The sequence below is a fragment of the Hypanus sabinus genome, chromosome 17 (genome assembly GCF_030144855.1).
Source record: "Hypanus sabinus isolate sHypSab1 chromosome 17, sHypSab1.hap1, whole genome shotgun sequence".
NCBI lineage: Eukaryota > Metazoa > Chordata > Chondrichthyes > Myliobatiformes > Dasyatidae > Hypanus > Hypanus sabinus.
Genome location: NC_082722.1, coordinates 7,726,895 through 7,750,505, shown reverse-complemented (window position 1 = coordinate 7,750,505; position 23,611 = coordinate 7,726,895). Strand labels below are relative to the sequence as shown.

The 23,611-nt window shown below is 41.8% G+C and overlaps 1 protein-coding gene across 2 annotated transcripts in view; it reads left to right on the top strand.

Annotated features, from left to right (window-relative positions):
* vac14 (vac14 homolog (S. cerevisiae)) overlaps positions 1–23,611 on the top strand; it is a 496,659-nt gene that overhangs the window by 358,729 nt on the left and 114,319 nt on the right. For both annotated transcript variants that reach the window (XM_059992522.1, XM_059992521.1), the window contains one exon: positions 7,716–7,834. In XM_059992522.1, the coding sequence (XP_059848505.1) occupies positions 7,716–7,834 (119 nt within the window). The remainder of the gene's footprint in view (positions 1–7,715; positions 7,835–23,611) is intronic.

Sequence of the window (23,611 nt, the reverse complement as noted above, 5' to 3'; positions counted from 1 at the left end):
ATGCCATTCAGCTATCAAGTGTGCTCTGCCATTTCATCATGGCTGACAATTTTTCTTCTCAACCCCATTCTCCTGCCATCTTCCCATAACCTTTCACGGCCTGACTAATCAAGAATCCATCAAGCTCTGCCTTAAGCACACACAATGAGCTGGCATCCACAGCTGCCTGTCGCAACAAATTCCACAGATTCACCACCCTCTTGCTAAAGAAATGTTGTCTCATCTCTGTCTAAATGTATGTCCATCTGTTCTGAGCTCATGCCCTCTGGTCTGAGACCCCCTGCTATAGGAAACATCTGCTCCACATCCATACATTCAACATTTGATAGGTTTCAGAGATCCCCTCTTTCTTCTAAATTCCAGCAACTGCAGGCCCAGAGCCATCAAACACTCCTCATGCCCTAACCCTTTCATTCCCAGAATCATTCTTGTGAACCTCCTCTGAACCTTCTCCAATCCCAGCATATCCTTTCTTGGATAAGGGGCCCAAAACTACTCACAATAATCCAAATGTGTTTGACCAATGCCTTATAAAGCCTCAGCATTGCACCCTTGCTTTTATATTCTAGTTCTCCCAAAATGACATTGCATTTGCATTCCTCACCACCAACTCAACCTGCAAACTAACCTTCAGGAAGTCCTGCAAAAGGGCTTCCATGTCTCCTGGCATCTCAGGTTTTTGAATTTTCTGTTTGTTTAGAAAGTAGACTATGCTTTTATTTCTTCTACCAAAGTGCATGACCATACTTCCCGACACTGTTAAGATCATTGTGGGAAGAGCTAAGGAACTACAAAGGGTAAATGTACAGACCCCCAAACAGTAGTAAAGATGTGGTCTAGAAATTACAATGGGAGATAAAAAATGGATGGCAAATGGGCCTGTTATCATAACCATGGGAAATTACTATATGCAGGCAGATTGGGAAAATCGGGTTAGTGTTTGAGCCCAAGCTAGGGAACTTCTAGAATGCCTGCGAGGTGACTTTTGAAAACAGCTCATGGTATGGGAAATTACTATATGCAGGCAGATTGGGAAAATCGGGTTAGTGTTTGAGCCCAAGCTAGGGAACTTCTAGAATGCCAACGAGGTGACTTTTGAAAACAGCTCATGGTTGAGCCCATTAGGGGATCAGCTATTCTGCAGTGGGTGTTGCATAATGACCGGAATTGATTAGGGAGCTTAAGGTAAAGGAATCCTCAGGGGCTTCATGTCATCGTATGATCAAATTCACCCTGTAATTTGAGGAGAAGCTAAAGTTAGATGTATAAATATTACAGTGGAATAAAGGGAATTAGAGAGCCTTGAGAGAGGAGCTGGCCAAAATTGAATTGAAAAGAACACCAACAGGGACAGTGGAATTTATGTGAGCAAATCAGAAGGTGCAGGATATACATATACATCCCCAGGTGGAAGAAGTATTCTAAAAGCAAAATAACACAATCATGGTTGACAAGGGAAGTCAAAAGACAGCATAAAAGGAAAAGAGAGAGCATATTGTAGAATAAAAATTAATGGAAAATTAGAGGATTAGGAAGCATTTAAAAACTAACAGAAGTCAACTAAAAAAGTCATAAAGAAGAAATGCGAGTTAAGCTAGCCAATAATTTTAAAGAGGATACCAAAAGTTTATTCAGATATATAAAGTAAAACAGAGAGGCAAGAGTGGATATCAGACTACTTGAAAATGATGCTGAAGAGGTAGTAATGGGGGACAAGGAAATAGTGAACGAACTGAATAAGTAGTTTGCATCAGTCTTCACTGTGGAAGACACTAGCAATATGCCAGAAGTTCAAGAGTGTCAGGGGGAAAAAGTATGTGAAGTTGCCATTATAGGGAGAAGGTTCTTTGGAAACAGAAAGTGGTAAAGGTAGATGAGTCACCTGGACCAGATGTTGTGCACTCCAAGGTTCTGAAAGAGGTGGCTGAAGAGCTTTTGGAGGCATTAGTAATGCTATTTCAAGAAGCCATTCACTCTAGCATGATTCCAGAGGAATGGAAAATTGCAAATGTCACTCCACTCTTCAAGAAAGAAGAGTCAGAAGAAAAGAAACTATAGGCTAGTTAGTCTGACCTCAAGGGTTTAGGAAGATATTGGAATTGATTGTTAAGGATGTGATTTCAAGGTACTTGAGGCACATGATAAAATAGGCCACAGTCTCCATAGTTTCCTAAGTGGAAAATCTTGGCTACAAGTAGGATATACAAAGGAGAATCAGTGGACATTGTGTACTTAGATTTTCAGGAGGCCTTTGACAAGGTGAGCCCATGGTTTTACAGGAAATTGGCATTGGCTGATTGACAGGAGTCCAAGAGTGGGAATAAAGGGAACCTTTTCTGGTTGACTGCTGGCTCCACGGGGATGTGTGTTGGGACCGCTTCTTTTTATGTTAAATGTCAATAATTTGAATGATGGAATTGATGCTTTGTGACCAAGCTTACAGATGATATTAAGATCGGTGGAGGGACATGTAGCTTTGAGGGAAGTGGAGAGGCTACAGAAGGATTTAGACAGATTAGGAGGATGGACAAAGAAGTGGCAGGTGAAATAGAGTGTCAGGCAGTGTATGATCATGCACTTTGGTATAATAAATAAAATTCAAAAATCCAAGGTGCAAGGGGATGTGGGAGTCCTTGTGCAGGTTTCCTTAAACGTTAATTTGCAGGTTAAGTCTGTGCTGAGGAAGGTAAATGTGATGCTGGCATTCACTTCGAGAGGACTAGAATATAAAAGGAAAGATGTAATGTTGAGGCTTTATACTCCTCAATTGGAGTATTGTCAGCAGTTCTGGGCCCCTTATCTAAGAAAGGATGTACTGTAATTGGAGAGAGTTTAAAGGAAGTTTACAAAAATGATTCCAGATTGAAAGACTTGTCATATCAGGAGTGTTTGGTGGCCCTGGGCCTGAACTCACTGGAATTCAGAAGAATGGGGGTGGTCCCATTTAAACCTATCAGATGTTGAAAGGCCTTGATAGGGTGGACGTGGAGGGGCTATTTCCTATGTTGGGTGAGTCTAAGACCACAGGAGTCAGCCTCCGAATAGAGGGGCATCCTTTCAGAATGGAGACAAGCAGGAATTTTTTTCGCCACAGAGTGGTGAATCTGCATAATTCTTTGCCAAAGGCAACCGTGGAGGCTAAGTCATTGGGTATATTTAAGGCAGACCATGATAGATTCTTGATTAGTCAGGGCATGAATTGATATGAGGAGAAGACAGAAGATTGGAGCTGAGAGGGAAAATGGATCAACATGATAAAATGGCAGAGCAGACTCGATAATTCAAGTGTCCTAATCCTGCTCCTATATCTTATGGTTTTACATTATGATCCCTGCCGCCTTAAGAGTTCCTTTACCTTAAGCTCCCTAATCAAATCCAGTTTGTTACACAACACCCAATCCAGAATAGCCTTTCCCCAAGTGGGCTCAACCATAAAATGCTCTAAAAGTCCATCTCATATGCATTCTTCAAATTTTCTCTTAGGATCCACCACCACCCTGATTTTCCCAATCTACCTGCATATCAAAATCCCCCATGACTATCGTAGCATTGCCCTTTTAATGTGTGTTTTCTACCTCCTGTTGTAATTTGTAGCCCACATCCTGGCTACTATTCAGAGGCCTGCATATAACTCCCATCAGGGGTTTCCTAACTCTTCCCACAAGGATTCTGATCCTATGTCTAAGGATTTGATTTCATTTTTTACGAATGGAGCCACCCCACTGCCTCTGCCTATCTGCCTGTCCTTTCGACACAATGTATATCCTCGGATCCTGAGCTCCCAAATGTGACCTTCTTTCAGCCTTGATTCAATGATGCCCACAATGTCGTAGCTGCCAGTTTGTAACTGCACTACAAGATCATCTATCTTATTCAATATACTGCTTGCATTCAAACATAACCCTTCAGTCCTGTATTCATCTCTGCTTTTGAATTTGCCCCCATGTTACACCTGAACTCATCCCACTGACTGCAATTTTGCCCTTTCATCTGCCTGTCCTTCTCACTGCACACTGCACCTAGTCATAGATGAGTTGTCCCATCCTCAGCCCCATGACTCTGGTTCCCTTCCCTCATGCAATTTAGTTTAAATCCTCCCCAGCAGTTGTAACAAACCTGCCCAAAAGGATATTGGTCCCCCTCGAGTTCAGGTGTAACCTGTCCCTTCTTTCCCAGAGGAAATCCCAATGATCCAGATATCTGAAGCCCTGTCCCCTGCACTAGTTCCTCAGCCACGCATTCATCTGCCAAATCATTCTATTCTTACTATCACAGGTTCGTGGTCCAGGCAGCAATCCAGAGATTACAACCCTGGAGGTCCTGTTTTCAGCTCTCTACCTAACTCCCTAAATTCTCTTTTCAGGACCTCCTCTCTTTTCCTACCTATGTCACTGGTGCCAAGACTTCTGTCTGCTCACCCTTCTCCTTTAGAATGCCATGGACGCAATCTGACAATCTGAGGCATCCCTGACCCTGGCTCCTAGGAGGCAACGTACCATCCAAGTGTCTCTTTCACATCCACAGCATCTAAATTCTGCTAACTATGGAATTCCCTACCACTACTGCAGTCCTCTTCCCACACCTACCCCCACCACCCCCTACTCCACAGCACTAAACTCCGTGCCAGAGATCTGGTCTCTGTGCTCCCACCAGTAGGTCGTCCTTTACCAATAAATAAATCACCACCCTTTCTACGTTCAACTGGGCTCCGAAGACCTCAGCTTTCGCCTTCTGTTCCTTCTGCTGATTCTTGTTAATGGAGAATAATTTTATTTAGTATCAACTTTTTTCTCTGGGAATCTTGAAAAAGAGCACAAAAAATGCTGGAAATACTCAGAAGGTCAGGCAGCATCTGCTAAAAGAAACCTGATATAAACATAAGAGATTCTGCGATGCCTTAAATCCAGAGTAATGCCCACAAAATCCTGGCAGAACTCAGCAAGTTAGGCAACATCTAAGGAGGGGAATAATCAAGCTGAGACCCTTCATCGTGACTGGAAAGGAAAGGAGAAAAAGCCAGAGTAAGAAGGTTGAGAGAGAAGAAGGATTCCTTCTCCTTAATTCCCTTACTTCTTCCACCTGTAACCTCCCAGCATTTTCAGTTCATTCCCCATAGATGCTACCCAAACTCCTGAGTTCCTCCAGCATTTTGTGCCTGTGCCTTTTGTCTGAAACATTAACTGTTTCTCTAAGAGTCAGAAACAGGCCCTTCGGCCCAACTGGTCCATACCAACCACAGCATTCTTCCAACTTGTTCCATTTGTTTGCATTTGGCTCAAAACTCTCACCTCCACTTCAATGGCTCCCCCAAATCTCATGCAACCTAGACTTCCAGATCACCCTGCCACTTGGAATCTTGTCAAAGGCCTTACTAAAGTCCATATCGACAACATCCACTCCCCTACTGTCATGTATGCCCTTAGTTACCTTTTCCAAAATCTCCAAAGGATTTGTCATCCTCCCACATACAAAGCCATGCTGACTATTCCTGATCAAAATAAAATTTATTATCAAAGTACATATATGTTACCATTTACTACCTCGGAGGTTCATTTTGTTGCAAGCATTTATAGGAAAACAGAAATGCAACAGAATTTATAAAAATATATCCATAAATAAAGACAGACAAACAACCAATGTGCAAAAGAAGACAAAATAGTCCAAATAAAAAACATCAAGAACACAATCAGTTCTGACTATCCAAGTGATGGTAGATCTTGTCTCTCTGAATTCCCTCCAGTTAACTTGCCTACAACTGAAGTCAAATTCACCAGCCTGTAGTTCTCTGGCCTGTCCTTGTGACCTTTCTTGAACAATGGAACAACATTGGCCACCCTCTAATCTTGTGAAACTTAACCAGTGACTAACAATAAAGCAAATATCTTTACAGGGGCCTCCGCGATTTCTTCCCTGGCTTCCCATAAGATCTGGGGTTGCATTTAGTCAGGCCGAAGTTTGCCCACTTAATGCCCACCTTGAAGACTACCAATACCTCCTTCCTCATAATGTGCACATGATCCAAAGCCACATAATTAATTACACTCATTTCTTTGGCATCCATTTTCTGATATTCTCTTAATAAACAGTGAAGATAAACAATATTAAAAATCTGAGCTATCTCCTACAGCTCCGTACATAATTGCCAACTATTCCTTTGCCTTTAAATAAAGTCACCATTGAAGCCCAGCTCAATCCTACCTAATGCCCTCAAAAATAGTCCTGCTCCAGTTCAAGAACTCAACCCATGAACCTGTCTTTCTTTTTCCATAACTATTTTAAAACTAATAAAATTGTGGTCACTGGACTCAGTCTTCTCCCCAAAAGAGAAATATCCTCTTGGGCCCCAAGAGGATATCCAGTATTCCTTCTTCCAAAGTGAGGAAACTACCTTGGATGCACCACACAAATTCTGCCCCATCCAGGCCCTTTTTATTCTGGGTAACCCAGTCAATACCAGGAAGACTGAGAAGTCCCACCAGCTCTACCTGCTATTCAATAGATACATTTAATGTCATAAAATATACATCCTGAAATTCTTTTTCTTCGCAAATATCCATGAAAACAGAGGAGTGCCCCGTTTTTACAACACGTGAATTTTCTCAACACATCTGTTCCTCAGTTCCCACTGATTATTTGTGGGGAGAGGTTGATATACCACTTCACCAAGGAAACCATCCCCTTCCTATTTCTAAGTTCTACCCAAATGGCCTCGTTAGATGAGGCCTCAAAAATATCCTCTCAAAGCACTGTTGTTATGTCCTCTTCTATCAAAATGCAGAACCCTCTCCACTCTTACTGTGTCACATCTAAAGTTTCTGTATTCTGAAAGCTGCCAATCCTGCCCTTCTCTCAGCCATGTTTCTAAAATGGCTACGATGCCCAAGTCCCTAGAGGCTTTCCATGCCTTCAGTTCATTGGCCTTACCTGTTAAGAAACCATGCTTTGAAATAGGTGCAATATTAAGCAGTTTTCCTATCTGCTCTTCAACTGCAAACATGACTGTCCTGATCACTAAATTACACTCTTTGGTTGCTACACAGACTCCTGTCTTCTCGCTGACTTCACTCTCGTGAATCCCACCCCACTGGTAATTTACTCTATACCTTCCTGGTGACAAAGGAACATTTCCCCAGTAGGATATCAGACCCCCCTCTGTTTTAAGTGCAACTTGCCCCTCTTGTATAGGTCATGTTTACTCCAGAAGAGTTCCCAATGATCCAAGAAACTGAATCCCTGGCCCGTACACCAGCCCTTCAGCCACACATTCATCTGACTCTTCTATTCCTGGTCTGACTAGTATATGGCACCAGAAGTAATCCAGAAATCACTAACCTCAATTTCCTTCATTTTAATTTCTTACCTAACTCTCGATAAGCACTCTGTAGGACTTCATTCATTTATGTCGACCTCCACTGAGAGAGAAGAATTGGATACTATGTTTTATTTCCACAGCCCTCACCCTACTTCACCTCTATTAACAAAATTTGATTTGCATAACAAGGTTAATTTTCATCTTAAAAAAATATAAAGACCAACTACAAACAAGATGGCTCAGTTTAATAGCTGGGCTTCTTATTGTGTCATGTCTAGGGGGCTTCACAATGGTTCAGAATTAGTGTGCTGTGCACCACAGTTTGAAGCTATAACTTGAAGGCTCTACCTTTGGTATGTTGCTTTTTTTAAATTATTATTTCTGTATATTTTGTTGCCTACAGGAAAGCTGCAATCTGTTCTGCAGCTTGTATCGTTCCTGGTGTCACAACCCTGTGGCCACAGTCTCCCTCTGCTTCCTCACACAGAACTACAAGCATGCCTATGATCTCATTCAGAAATTGTATCCTTTCATTCTAACGTGTGAGATTGACAGCTTGGCTTATCTTCCTGCAGCTTGACTCAGTTGGCAAGACTTGGGCCTTGGGTCAGAGAGTTACACTGTACTGCTGTCCTTGTGTGTGAAGTAGGAAGTACAGAATTCACTGGTGAGCCAAACTCCACTGAACTGAACACATGAGTCAGACTAGTGTCCAAGTTCCCAGTGCTTTCTTTGAGCAGCACGCACACGTACAATCGAGTAAAAGTAAAACTGAAAATAAACCAGAAAAATACCATAAATACTTCATACAGCAAACTTATGATGATTTAAGTCACTCATTCATAAGATTGAGGTATAAGAAGCTAGACTACCATGTAAAATATCCAAAATTATACACAACATGGGTAAGTAAAGTTTGAATTGTAAAAAGATTATTATCATGTTGGCATTCATTAAATTACTAAGGCGGTCAGTTGCTATACTGATAATCAGGGATAAAATTTCACATAATGTTAACACAAAATATTGCTCAGATAGCATTCTTCTTTATGAACTAAGCTAACACTTACACACAATGGTTTATGATGGTGTGAACAAGGGAGAAACAACACAGGATTGTGTAAATGTTCACCAGAATTTAAAGATGGTATCACCATTAGAATTCAAGTCGGCAGGGCTATATTTCAATTTAGAACCTGAACATATGCACTCAAACCGAGAGCAATTTTGACTTTGCAGCCCTACTTGGTAATTTTATAAACCGACCTCTGGATGAGATATTAAACTGCTTGACTGCATAGTTTAACACTCTCAAGTTTCCATTACGTTTTGCTAACAGTTCCAATGGAATACTCAACCTCCTGCTCCTCCATCAACCGCCCGGTTGGTCATCTACCCAGGTCTGATCTATTGTGGTGTTGCATTTGGAATTTTAAAGCAAATGTAGATTGTTCAGTGTGTACATCAGTTGAATGTACATAGAACAGTGCATAGAATTTGCTGCAAAGAGTTAGACAACTCAGCTTAACAGTTCTTTGCCAATATTTGTCTTCACTGCTACTTTATTTACCACCATAGTATTTTTGATCACTTTCTCTCTTCTACAAATGTAGCTTCCCCAAAATATATTTATACCATTCATTTCACTTAATCCTGTAAATAGAAAGCCTACAGCACAATACAGGCCCTTCGGCCTACAAAGTTGTGCTGAACATGTCCCTACCTTAAAAAATTACTAAGCTTATCTATAGCCCTCTATTTTACTAAGCTCCATGTACCTATCCAAATGTCTCTTAAAAGACCCTATTGTATCCGTATCCACCACTGTTGTTGGCAGCCCATTCCATGCTCTCTGAGTAAAAAAACTTACCCCTGACATCTCCTCTGTATCTACTCCCCAGCTGCTTAAACCCGTGTCCTCTTGTGGCAACCACTTCAGCCTCTGACTATCCACACGATCAATGCCTCTCATCATCTTATACACCTCTATCAGGTCATCTCTCATCCTCCGTCACTCCAAGGAGAAAAGCCCAAGTTCACGCAACCTGTTTTCATAAGGCCTGCTCCCCAATCCAAGCAACATCCTTGTAAATCTCCTCTGGCTTTCTATGGCTTCCACATCCTTCCTGTAGTGAGGCGGCCAGAACTGAGCACAGTACTCCAAGTGGGGTCTAACCAGGGTCCTATATAGCTGCAATATTACCTCTCGGCTCCTAAATTCAATTCCATGATTGATGAAGGCCAATACACCGTACGCCTTCTTAACCACAGAAGCAACCTGCGCAGCTGCTTTGAGCGTCTGTGGACTTGGACCCCAAGATCCCTCTGATCCTCCACACTGCCAAGAGTCTTATCATTAATACTATATTCTGCCATCATATTTGACCTACCAAAATGAACCACTTCACACTTATCTGGGTTGAACTCCATCTGCCACTTCTCAGCTCAGTTTTACATCCTATCAATGTCTTGCTGTAACCTCTGACAGCCCTCCACACTATCCACAACACCCCCAACCTTTGTGTCATCAGCAAACATCCCTCCACTTCCTCATCCAGGTCATTATAAAAATCACAAAGAGTAAGGATCCCAGAACAGATCCCTGAGGCACTCTGCTGGTGACCGACCTCCATATGACCCATCTGCAACCACTCTTTCCCTTCTGTGGGCAAGCCAGTTCTGGATCCACAAAGCAATGTCTCTTGGATCCCATGCCTCCTTACTTTCTCAATAAGCCTTGCATGGGGTACCTTAGCAGATGCCTTGCTGAAATCCATATACACTACATCTACTGCTCTTGAAATCATTGAAATGATTTTAAATTCTAACCATTCCCTGAGTAAAGAAGATTCAATGACCATCTTAAAGTATTATAATCATAATCAGCCCTTCCTTAATTTTATAAATCTGTAGGATTATCCAACATATCTTCTGAGGAAAGCCCCACCCGTTTAGTGTCTCAGCTCTGATATCATCCTTGTACCCTTTGTCCTGGGTGGAATTCAGACTCATACAACATAGAATCAGACATATCGATCATTACACACCCCTTTACATTAATTCTACACTTACCCCATTTTGTCTGCCAGCTCTGCGCTTTCCCTGTGACTGTAAGCTTTATTCTGCATTCTGTAATTGCTTTCCTCTTGTGGAACCTCTATACTGATGTGATGAAGTGGCCTGTGTGGATAAAGGGAAAAAGAAACACAGCATACGCAAACTCCACAGAGACAGCACCTGAGCTCAGAAGTGAAGCCCTGACCCAGGGGCTGTGTGGCAGCAGTGCTGTCTGCTGTACAATTGTGAATTGCTTGCTGTAGTTTGTTGTCTCATTCGTGGACTTAGATCCTGAAATTGCCCAGGCTGCACATTTCCCAGCACTCACCCCCCACCAATGCCAGACATGACCAGAATTGGCAGAAGAATCTGTTACAGATTCTTCTGAAGGCTAAATAAAAAAAACTAACACCCACAGCTGCTCTGTGTGCATTCTGTCTTTTCCATTTATAGGTAAAAGCAGCCTGTGAAAATACAACATCTCTATTCAGTTAGACATTTATTAGTTCTGGACAAAGAACTTGATTTTTTATTTTTGGTCACTTTTGTCCACAGAAACTGTTGGGACTGTACAGTTTTTACCTGCGACTGTGTTAAAGGGTTGTCTGCTGAGTTCACTGCTGGCGATTCGCAATTCAGATGAGGCCTTTGGGCAAGACAAGGGGATAGAATTGCCAAGGGTTCTGATTGCTGGTGTACAATCCACACCTTCATGTTGTGTACCATGTCAGTCATGTCTGTAATGTTCCCCTTTCCTCCCACCTGGATATGGTTCACGACTCATAAACACAAGGAGTTACTTGGGTGATGGATCCAGAAGATGGGATTTAAGTGACTAAGTCCTCACTGGTTTGTTACATTTGATGGCTCTGGGCCTGTATTCACTGGAGTTTAGAAGAATGATGGGGAAATCTCACTGAAACCTATAGAGTATTGAAAGGCCTGGATAGAGTGCATGTGGAAAGGATGTTTCCAATAGTGGGGGAATCTAGGAGCAGAGGGCACAGCCTCAGAATGTAAGGATGTCCTTTAAGAACAGAGATGAGAAGCTTCTTTAGCCACAGTCTGTGAAACTCATTGCCACAGATGGCTGCGGAGGCCAAGAGATTGGCTATTTTTGTAGCAGAAGTTGATAGGTTCTTGATTAGTAAGGACATCAAAGATTATCAAAGAAGGCAGGAGAATGGGGTTCAGAGGGTTAATAAATCGGTCATGAATGGATGGGCCAGCTGGTCTAATTCTGTTCCATGTTAGTGTAGTATATAGTGCAAGACTCTGTAGGACGGTGATAATGTACATTGCTGCAGGCCTGTTAGCCTTGTCCACATGGGAGCTGCGTAGCTACAGTTGTAGTGAGAACTAGGTGTGAAGACCCAGGTTTACCTGCTGCTGCAAACCAGGTAAGAGATGCAGAAGCACCACAGTGTAATTGAGCTCAGCTGGAACCCGTCATCGCCCATCGGTGCTGCTCCCCCGTGTTCTAGTGATGGAATGACAGGCTAGGTTATGTACGTCTCTACACTCCCCGGAGATTGTACCATCAGTTGCTGGACATTGTTGCTCAAGGTCTTGAACTATATATGTTTTTTTTCCAGTAGGACATGTTTCTTTGCACAATATTTTGAATTATGTTACTTGCTATTTTTGAATGTTTCCTTGCTGTTTTGAACGTTTTACACTTTGTCCCAGAGGAATGCTATCACGTTCAGCTGCATCTATGTATAATCTGACTGATAATTAAACTAGATTTGATTTGATAATGTTGCAAATAGCTGTTAAGATGCTGTGCAAGTCAGTGCCTGACAAGTGGAAAGTCATCTGTGCTTTTCGGACTGGAATACTCTGTCCTTCAAGGGGATAAGCACAAACCCAGAGCTATTTAAAAGGCCTCTCTTCTGTTGCTTTCTCCACATCTTTGAGAAACTGACTAGTGCCCCAACTCAGAAGGGATGAAGCTTGGGTATGCTTGAAAACTGAGCTTACAATCTTAAGGATGCAAATGGAAACAAGTTTGATTCTTTCTTTGAAATGTACTCACCTTACCTTGGGTATCAGTAGAAGTGATTGGGTACCTGTAGGGTCCTGGGGAAGGGAATCAACCATACTTCTGTGGGTGTAGCCAACTTGCTGCAACTCACACCTTTGAACCAGCAGACTAACATGTTGGCTCTTATTTGCCCTCTGAAGCAACCCTGCAACAGTTTAAAGTTCCAAATAAATTTATTATCAATGTACATATGTAACACTATACACACAAGAGACTCTACAGATGTTGGAAATTGAGAGCAACACACACAAAATGCTGGAGGAACTCAGCAGGTCAGGCAGCATCTATGGAAATGAACAGTTGACATTTCGGCCGAGAGCCCTCAACAGGACTGGAAAGCATTCTGTGTACATATCTTACTATACACTAATGTGGGGTTCATTTCCTTGTAGATATTCACAGCAGAACAGAATAGTACAATAGAATCAATGAAAAACTACACACAAAGACTGATAAACAACCAGTGTACAAGAGACATGGTGCAAAAAAAAGTTAATTAATATTGGGCACATGAGTCATTAAGTCCTTGAAATTGAGTCCGTAGGTTGTAGAATCTGTTCAGAGTTGAAGCAAATGAAGTTATCCATGTTGGTTCAGGAGTCTTGATGGTTGAAGGGTAATAACTGTTCCTAAACCTGGTGGAATGAGACCCAAGGCCCCTAAGGAGCATGGTCTGCATGGTGGGGGCCCTTAATGATGGATACTGCTTTCTCGTGGTGGCGTTCCTTCGAGATGTGCTCAATGATGGGGGGGGGGGGGGGGACATTGCCTGTGATTGGCTGGGCTGCATCCACCACTTTCTGTATACTTTTCTGTTCATGGGCATTGGTGTTTCTACACCAGGATGCAAGCAGTCAGGGTTGTCCTAGCCAATAGTACTAAACAGAGCCTCATCACTATCTTCTGAGGCAGCTAGCAATGAGGTGAAGTATGTTCTTACAACAATAGCATTCAATTATTTAAAACTGTATTTTGTGCTTCTCTTCAAAAAAATGGAGCTGTTGAGGATCTGGATTCTAATCTTTCAGAATCAGTAGATAGTTGTTGAAGATCAAAGCTGCAGATACCAGAAATGTGTAACAAAAACAGAAAATGCTGTTTTCACTCAGTCAGGCAGCATCGGGAAAGAGCCACATAGTAGGTATTTCATCAGAGCCCAGGCAGTTCTACTTGACGTTCACTGTTACAACACTAGAAGTCCCTACAGCTGATTTAATTAAAGGTGTCTTCCTCACACTCTCTGAAAGCCTTACTGAGCTGTGTGGTTGCTGTGGTCTAGTCGTGCCCCCTCCATATAATCCCCAATACTTCAGTTTGGTATTAACGTTTGCATGGGATGTTTGAGTAAAATGTTATACCTTACAGGAGAGTGTATAAAATCATGAGAGGCTTTGTTAGGGTGAATGTGTCTTTTTTTAACCAGAGTCATCAAGATCTAGAGGGCATTGGCTTGAAGTGAGAGAGCAGAGATTTAATAGGAAACTGAGGGACAATATTTTAACACACAGGGTGGTATGTATACGGAATGAGCTGCCAGAGGAAGTGTTTGAGGCAGGTACATTATTATCATTTAAAAGTAAGGTGAACAGGTACATAGATAGGTAAAGTTTAGAAGATTATGAACCAATGCGGGCAAACAGAACTAGCTTGGATGGATATCTTACTTGGCATGGACCAGCTGGGCCAAAGGGCCTGTTTCTATGCAGTATGATTCTTGAGAGTATTAATGTGAAAGTCAAAGTAAGTTTATTATCAAAGTATGTAAATGTCATCATATACTACCTTGAATTTCTGGCAGGTGTTTATATAAAAATAAAGAAGTACAGTAGCATTTATGAAAAACCATGCATAAATAAAGACTGAACTAACCAATGTGCAAAGGAAGTCAAATTGAGCAAATAAAAGTAATTAAATAAATGAATAATACCAACAACAGAATCCTTGACAGTGAGTCTGTAGGTTGTGGAATCAGTTCAAAGTTGAGTTGAGAAATTATCCACTCTGCTCAAGAGCCTGATGGTTGTAGGATAAGAACTGTTCCTGAACCTGAAGGTGTGGGACATAAGGCTCCTGAATTTCCTGCCTGATGGTAATAGAGAGAAGAGAGCATGGTCTGGATTGTGGGGATCTTTCCTTATGGATGCTGCTTTCTGGTAGCAGTGCTCCTTGTAAATGTGCAATGGTGGGGTGGACTTTGCCTTTGATAGACAGGGTTGTATCCACCATTTTCTGTAGACTTTTCTGTTCCTGGGCATTGGTGTTTCCTTATCAGATGGTGATGCAACCAGTTAGGTTACTCTCCACTGTGCATCTATAGAAGTTATTATTGACTACAGATCATATGGCAGTCCTTCAGAGACAACCAAGTAAGTTCTCCCCACCATCCTGGTTAATGCTTTTCTCTCAAACATCATTGAACCAGATTATCACAATGTGGGAGCTTTATGTGCAAACTGGCTACCTTTCCATTTGTCTGGACTTGTCCCTGGCATGCTTCAAGACATTGAAGTTAGGCACTGTACAAGAAGAATGCAAATTTTCCTTTTTATGGAAATCTTTCCTTGTCAGAGTCAGCATTTTAAACTGCAGTGACAGCTCTACAAAAGGATTAGGGGACAGTGTTCTGACAAAATGCAATTTCCATTCACTCTGATTCCAATGGTGTGATTATGATTTTGAAGAAAATTGCATTCTTGAAATTAGCCTGTCCTGAAAATGTTTATTGGCTGCTAGTCAAAAGACCACATAGTTGACCACATAGTCTGTGGGTTTCAACTAAACTTTGGCTCCTGAGCTAAATGTTTGGCATGATACTGTAATTAACATGATAAGTAGAAGCAGAGTGGCTCTCAGGTCTCTTGTGTGTCAGTGAGCTGGCATCTCATCCAATTCCCCACTGGTACTGTCCACCTCTTTCACCCTCTTCAGGCTAAAGAAACTTGTCAATCCTCCTCAAAACCTTTTTCATCTTTACAGACGTCTTTGAATGAGTATTGACTAATCTTAATTCAGTCTCTCTTCATGAGACAACCCAACCTGAGATTCACAAGGCCTTAAGTCATAGGAGCAGAATTAAGCCATTTGGCCCATCGGGTGTGCTCTGCCATTTCATCTAGCCTTATTTAATTTCCCTCTCAACCACATTCCCTTGCCTTCTCCCCATAACCTTTAACACCCCTACTAACTGAGAATCTATCAACCTCCACTTTAAATGTACCAAATGTCTTGGCCTTCACAGCGGTCTGTAGCAATCAGTTCCACAGATTCGCATCCCCCTGGATAAAGAAATTTCTCTCCATCTCTATTCTAAAAGACTATCTTAGTGAATTACTGATTCAAAGAAAAATATTGACTTTAAGTATCAGAATCAGGATTAACATCACTGAAGTATTTTTTGTTCTGCGGTAGCAGTACATTGCAATACATAATACTTTTTAAATTATAAATTACAATAAGAAGTGTATATAAAAATTAAATTAAGTATGTAGTGCAAAAAGAGAGAAACAAAAAGACTAGCGAGATAGTGTTCATGGGTTCATTGTCCATTCAGAAATCTGTTAGTGGAGGGAAAGAAGCTGTGCCTGAAACGTTGAGTGTGTCATCAGTGTAAATACTGATTCCTGTGTGTGCACTAGTAACCGTTTACTAGCCTGAGAATAAACTGTACATCCCTTCTTTCTTTTGTTCTTTAAATAATCTTCACCATGCCAATGCAAATTCTGACAAAATTCATTTTTAATTTTTCAATTATTATAAAATTTACTTTTGAGTATTTAATGTGAATTTTTATCAGTTTGAATCTCCTGGGCTGCTTAAAATTATGTGTATAAGGCAGATCATTTTTCAATAAGTATCTCAAAAATCTATCATCACTGATCAAAATATAATGAATCATTATATGAATCAAAATTTACATGAATCAAATCACGCTTGCTTGAACTCACTGTAATAATTTCCCTAAGTTATTTCATTTGTAAGATAAATTTGCAGCTACTGAATATCGCTGGTCTTCTATGACTGTTACTGGGGTGTGTTCATTTACCAAATTCAGTTTCTAATGAGGGAAGTGCAATTTCTTCAGTCTGTGTGTATGAGATGATATTAATCTTTATAAATAAATGTCTTCTCACTAATATGCTGAATGAAATACCATAACCCACTAATTTAACAATCAAGCTCCAATAAAGCCTGATACATGAGGCTAAATGTAACAGGTGACCGAGTTCATCTATGAAAAACAAAGGGCCTTCAGCCAGATCTAAGGTCAGAAAGAATATATAACCGAACATTATAGCACAGTACAGACCATTGGACCCATGATGTTGCACCAACTTTTAACCTACTATGGGATCAATTTAACCCTTCCTGTTTCCATTTTTCTATCATCCATGTGCCTATCTAAGAGTTTCTTAAATGCCCCTCATGTACCTGTTTCTGTCATCATCCCTGACAGGGTGTTCCATGCACCCACCACTCCCTGTGTAAAAACACGTACCTCCGACATCCTTCCCCCTAAACTTTCATCCAATCACCTTAAAATTATGCCCCCTGGTATTAGCCATTTCTACCTTAGGAAAAAAATCTCTGGCTATCCACTCAATCTATGCCTCTTATCACCTTGTACACCTCCATCAAATCACCCCTCATTCTCCTTTCTGGAAAGAGAAAGCCCTAGCTCACTGATCCAGACAGTATCCTATTAAATCTCCTCTGCCCCCACTCTCAGTGCTGATCACAACCTTCCTGTAATGAGGCGATCAGCACTGAACACAATATTCCAAATGTAGCCTAACCAGGGTTTTATAGAGCTGCAACATGAACTCATGGTGGTAGAATGAAAGCTTGCTGTGTCCCCTGCTTAAGGATCGGGAATATCAGCTAACACCTTTGCCTTTCAGCTAGAATCCAGTGAGACCCTTATTACTAGAGGCTCCACATTTGGAATGAGATTCTGTTCAATTGTGAATTCCTTCGTGTCCAGACAGTTTGTTTGCTCAGTGATCAGGGGTTTGTCAACTGTGAAACTGTTCAGCAGAGAGAATTGTTAAGGAAACTGGGTGAGGAAAGGAGGGGCTCCTTTACAGTGACAATGTAGGTAGTTTGGTTGCCTCCCAATGATCTTCAACACCACTTGTGTGGAATTTGCACGTTTTCCCTGCAGCTATGCAGATTTCCTCCTGCTGCTTGTTTCCCTCCAAATCACAAAAAAAGTTGCCAGTTGTTTGGGCACTATAAATTGCCCATCCCACAGGATAAGGGGGAGGAGATTAATGGGTATGTGTGATAGCATGCTTTGGGGGAACAAGTGGGATCGATAGTGGGCATGGATTCAGTGGATTGTGCAACCACCACCTGTATCATTAGGGGATACAAAGTAAGTGTTATTGTGGGGTGTTTCAGCACTCGGTGTGTGCTTCCCCTCTCTAACCTACTACTCTCCTGATTCTGTCCCACAGAACCATGCCTCTGGCCGTTGTGACAACCAGGTCTCAGCTTTGGGTGAACATAGCTTGTATTGCTTTGCGTTATTTAGCCAATCCCTACACTACCTTGGTCTTAGCTTTACAGGGCAATGTAGTGAGAAAGACTATAAGACATTGGAGCAGAAATAGGCCATTCATCCTGTTGAATGCATTGCTGTTCCATTATGACTGATTTATTATCCTCTTATCCTCATTCTCCTGCCTTCTCCCCGTAATCCTTGATGCCCTGATTAATCAAGAACATATCAACATCTGCTTTAAATATCACTTGGCCTCCTCAGCTGTCCAGAGCAATAACCTCCACCTAAAGAAATTCCTCCACATCTCTGTTCTAAATGGACGCCCCTCTTTTCTGAGACTGTGCCCTTTGGTCCTAGACTCCCTCCACTGTAGGAAACATCCTCTCCACGTCCACTTTATCTAGGCCTGTTATTAAATGTCTAATCCATTAGTGGAAAAGGTTCAATACTTTTCATGAATCATCATCTCTGTTTTGACTTTGGTCAGCTTGTGTTTGATAAATGCACAGTGTACTACCTTGCCATATCACTGAGCAGCAACAATTGAAATCAGAGACAATAAATGCAGTACCCCAGTGACATAGTTTCCCACGTTGTACAACAGGCTGCCCCAGTGTTGTGAGCTTATAACACTTCCAATACTGGCCTACTCCTCCACCTATTTTCTATGTTTCTATGAAAGCAAATCGCAGGGTTGTATATGATGACATATATGTACTTCGATAATAAATTTAGTTCATGTTTGTCACTGGTAGCTTCGCCTTCAGAGACTAGGTAGAAAACAAAACCATTAATCCCTCTGCTTCTCCACATTCCACTTTTACACTCTCATTAAGGCTTTATGCCTGTGCACATCTCTGCTCACCTCTCCCATTTTCTCATTCTATCCCTGCATCCATTCTGGGTCTTGGATGTGCTTTTGTGAAGCACTTTATTGAGATATGACCGTGTTAAAGATTCTTGCAACTGTAAACTGTTGTACTACATACCCCTATTGATTGGACATGAGATCCGACTTTATTTTTTCCAGATTGGGATTGAAACTTTAACCTCGTGTGTGGTTTAACATTGTGCTATTTGATGCCTTTATTCATTATGGCATTGGAGCAATTTATATGTATCAAATATTCAGCTTAATGACAAGCATTTGGAATCTAGGGGACTAGAAATCAATTTAAAGCAGCGTGAAATGTGACTAATGAATGAAAGGAACTATTAATAATTCAGCATTCAATCATGGAAACTTAATGAGCAGTATTTACTGAGTTGCCAAGAATGAAAGACACAGATATTCATGTGTGCAAACCATTAATATAAAGATAGATATGATTGTGATGTCCCATTGCAGACTGTAAGACTCAGGGCCTTGATCCTTGTGCATTGTGGAATAATACACCAATAATCCAGCATCTGATTGTTCCAACATTAGAGTCATAGAGCACTACAGCAGAGAACCAAACCCTTTGAGCCATCTTATCTATGCCAAACTCTTATTCTGCATAGTTCCATCAATCTGCACCTGGGCCATATCTCTCCAAACCTCTCATCCTGTACTTATCCAAACTTCTCTTAAATGTTGCAATCAAACTTGCTCCAATACTTCTGCTGGCAGCCAATTCCACACTTGCTCCACCCTCTGAATGAAGAAGTTCCCACTTAGGTTCCCTTAAATACTTCTCCTTTAACCTGTGACTATTTCACCTAATGTTAGTAGAAAAACCTGTTTGCATTTACCTTTTCTATACCCTCATAATTATGTATACCTCTATCAAATCTCCTCTCATTCTCCAGGGAAAAGTCCTAACCTAGTCAACCTTTCCCAATAACTCAAATCCTCAAGACCCAGCAGCAACCTTGTAAATGCCCTCTGTACTCTTAATCTTATTCATATCTTTACTGTAGGTAGTTGACTATAACTGCTCACAATACTCCAAAGTAGGCCTCACCAGTGCCTTATAGAACTTCAACACAACATCCCAACTTTTGATTTGTGAAGGAAGCTCTCTTTATCAACTTATCTGCCTGTGATGTCACAAGGAATTATAGATCAGTCTCACCAGATTCCTCTGTTCTACCACACTCTTCAGTTTACTTGGAGTACTGTGCTCAGTTCTGTTTGCCTTGTGGATGTGGAAACCATAGAAAGGGTGCAGAGGAGATTTACAAGGATGTTGCCTGGATTGGGGAGCATGCCTTATGAGAATAGGTTGAGTGAACTCGACCTTTTTTTGTTGGAGTGACAGAGGATGGGAGGAAACCTGATAGAGATATAAGATGATGAGAAGCATTGATCGTGTGGAATAGTCAGAGGCTTTTTCCCAAGGCTGAAATGGTTAGCCTGAGAGGGTACAGCTTTAAGGTGCTTGGAAGCAGGTACAGGGGAGATATCAGACGTAAGTTTTTTACGCAGAGAGTGGTGAGTGCATGGATTGGGCTTCTGGCAACAGTGGTGGAGGCGGATATGATAGGGTCTTTTAAGAGACTCCTGGACAGGTATACGGAGCTCAGAAAAATAGAGGGCTATGGGTAACCCTAGGTAATTTCTCAGGTAAGAACCTGTTCGACACAGCTTTGTGGGCCAAAGGGCCTGGATTGTGCTGTAGGTTTTCTATGTTTCTGTGTACTTCTGTGTAGGTCCTACCCTGGTGTTTCCTCCTAAAAGGCAACATCTCACACTTGTTTGCATTAAATGCCATCTGCCACATTTTACAGCCCATTTTTTCAGCTGATGCGGATCCCATGTAAGCTTTGACAACCTTCCTTGCTGTCCACTACACCCCTAATCGTGGCATCATCCGCAGATTTGCTGACCCAGCTTACCACATGGTGCTTGAATAATTATCATCTAATTACCAGTTATCATCCAAAACGTTGATTATAGATGACAAACAACAATGGGCCCAGCACCAATCCAAGCCTCCGGTCAGAGAGGCCATTATCTAATACCACACTCTGGCTTCTAACGCAATCCAATGTTGAATCCAATTTACTATCTCATCCTGAATACCAAGCGATTGAACCTTCTTGATCAACCTCCTATGCAGCATCTTGTCAAATGTAGACAACATCCTCTGCCTTTCTTTCATCAGCTTTCCTGGTAACCTCTTAGGCATGACCTACCACACTCAAAACCATATTGACTACGTTAATCAGGCCCTGTCTATTGAAATACTTACATATTAAATCCCTTAGGATACCTTCCTATAATTTATCCACTACTGACATCAGGCTGATTAGTTTGGCATGTGAGCCAGAGGCCCAGTGGGTGAGTCAGTTGTGCAGGTAGTTGAGGTCCAGGATCTAAACAGTGTGATGGGGTTGTGGTCTGGAACATCAGGGGTCAGAAACTTGCTGGGTCTGTTGTCAAAACCAGGATAAAGAGTACTTTTACAGTGTATGTCTTGCTTCTTGCTTCTTGCTTCACATACAGTGTATGTCTTCCAGTGACCCATTGGAGTCACTGGAAGATTTGTTATACTACTGTGTAATGTGTAAAGTAAAAGAAATGGTTTGGGTTTAATGCAAGTGTTTAAGGCCCTGCTTAAACCCCATGTGGAATATTGTGTTTAGGTATGTCTCCCCATGTAAGGAAGTGTGTTCTTACAACAGAAGGAATGCATTAAATGTTGAGTTTGTTTCATGGAGTTGGGATGGATGGGTGTGGGGTTGCCTTATGAGGAGAGATAGCTTGTGTTTTCTCAAGTACAGGAGAATGAGAGCTGATCTCACTGAAGGATAACCATATTGTTATAGAAGATTTCCAGTTCGACCTAAATGATGTTTCCTCTGGTGAGGGTGTCTAAAGCCAGGGATTGGGGGTTGGTCTTTCAGGACTATGATCTAGAGAAATCCAGAGAGTAGTGAATCCCTGGAATTCTCTACCCAGGATGGCTGTAGAGTCTCAGTGGCTGGAAATGTTCAAAACACAGAATCAAAGTATGGTTGGTTAGTGCAAGTGATACTGAGATAAAAGATTTTATAGAATGGCAGAGAAGGTGCTAATGGGTAGGAGATGTACTCCTGCTTCTCTTTGTTATTTTATGTGTAATGGGACATTAAACAAATAACAGAGTGGGTAGAGAACTGTTCAAGGGTATAAGTAGAAATAGCAGTTTCAAAACAAATTAAAGGGAAGCAGGCTCTGAATTAGAAATACTGCCTTGGGTACTGTGAACAAATGAAAAACTAAAAGATTCAGAGCAGTTAAACCAGGGAGAAAAAAGTACAGGATGGGTAAAAATACTGTAGCAGAGGATTGTCTGCATGGCCCAAATAAGGTTTTTTTTCAACAGATAATGTGCAAGCAACATTGAATGAATTACACTCATGGATTCAACTTTGAGAGTATAGTGTGGGAGCCACAGCTGGCAGTTTGATGCAGCATACGTGAGGTTTAGGAAGCAAGGATCAGCTGGGTCTATTGAGGAATATAGGGTAGCAAGAAAGGAGCTTAAGAAGGGGCTGAGAAGAGCTAGAAGGGGACATGAGAAGGCCTTGGCAAGTAGGGTAAAGGAAAACCCCAAGGCATTCTTCAATTATGTGAAGAGCAAAAGGATGACAGGAGTGAAGGTAGGACCAATTAGAGATAAAAGTGGGAAGATGTGCCTGGAGGCTGTGGAAGTGATCGAGGTCCTCAATGAACGGTATTCACCACTGAGAGGGAACTTGATGACCGTGAGGACAATATGAGTGAGGTTGATGTTCTGGAGCAGGTTGATATTAAGGGAGAGGAAGTGTTAGAATTGTTAAAATACATTCGAACGGATAGGTCCCCGGGGCCTGACAGAATATTTCCCAGACTGCTCCAGGAGGCAAGGGAAGAGATTGCTGAGCCTCTGGTTAGGATCTTTATGTCCTCGTTGTCTACGGGAATGGTACCGGAGGATTGGAGGGAGGCGAATGTTGACCCCTTGTTCAAAAAAGATAGTAGGGATAGTCCAGATAATTATAGACCAGTGAGCCTTACATTTGTGGTGGAAAAGCTGTTGGAAAAGATTCTTAGAGATAGGATCTATGGGCATTTAGAGAATCATGGTCTGATCAGGGACAGTCAGCATGGCTTTGTGAAGGGCAGATCATGCCTAACAAGCCTGATAGAGTTCTTTGAGGAGGTGACCAGGCATATAGATGAGGGTAGTGCAGTGGATGTGATCTACATGGATTTTAGTAAGGCATTTGACAAGGTTTCACACTGTAGGCTTATTCAGAAAGTCAGAAGGCATGGGATCCAGGGAAGTTTGGCCTGGTGGATTCAGAATTGGCTTGCCTGCAGAAGGCAGAGGGTTGTGGTGGAGGGAGTACATTCAGATTGGAGGGTTGTGACTAGGGGTGTCCCACCAGGATCTGTTCTGGGACCTCTACTTTTCTTAATTTTTATTAACGACCTGGATGTTGGGGTGGGTTGGCAAATTTTCAGACAACACAAAGGTTGGTGGTGTTGTAGATAGTGTAAAGAATTGTCGAAGATTGCAGAGAGACATTGATAGGATGCAGAAGTGGGCTGAGAAGTGGCAGATGGAGTTCAACCTGGAGAAGTGTGAGGTGGTACACTTAGGAAGGACAAACTCCAAGGCAGAGTACAAAGTAAATGGCAGGATACTTGGTAGTGTGGAGGAGCAGAGGGATCTGGGGGTACATGTCCACAGATCCTCGAAAGTTGCCTCACAGGTAGATAGGGTAGTTAAGAAATCTT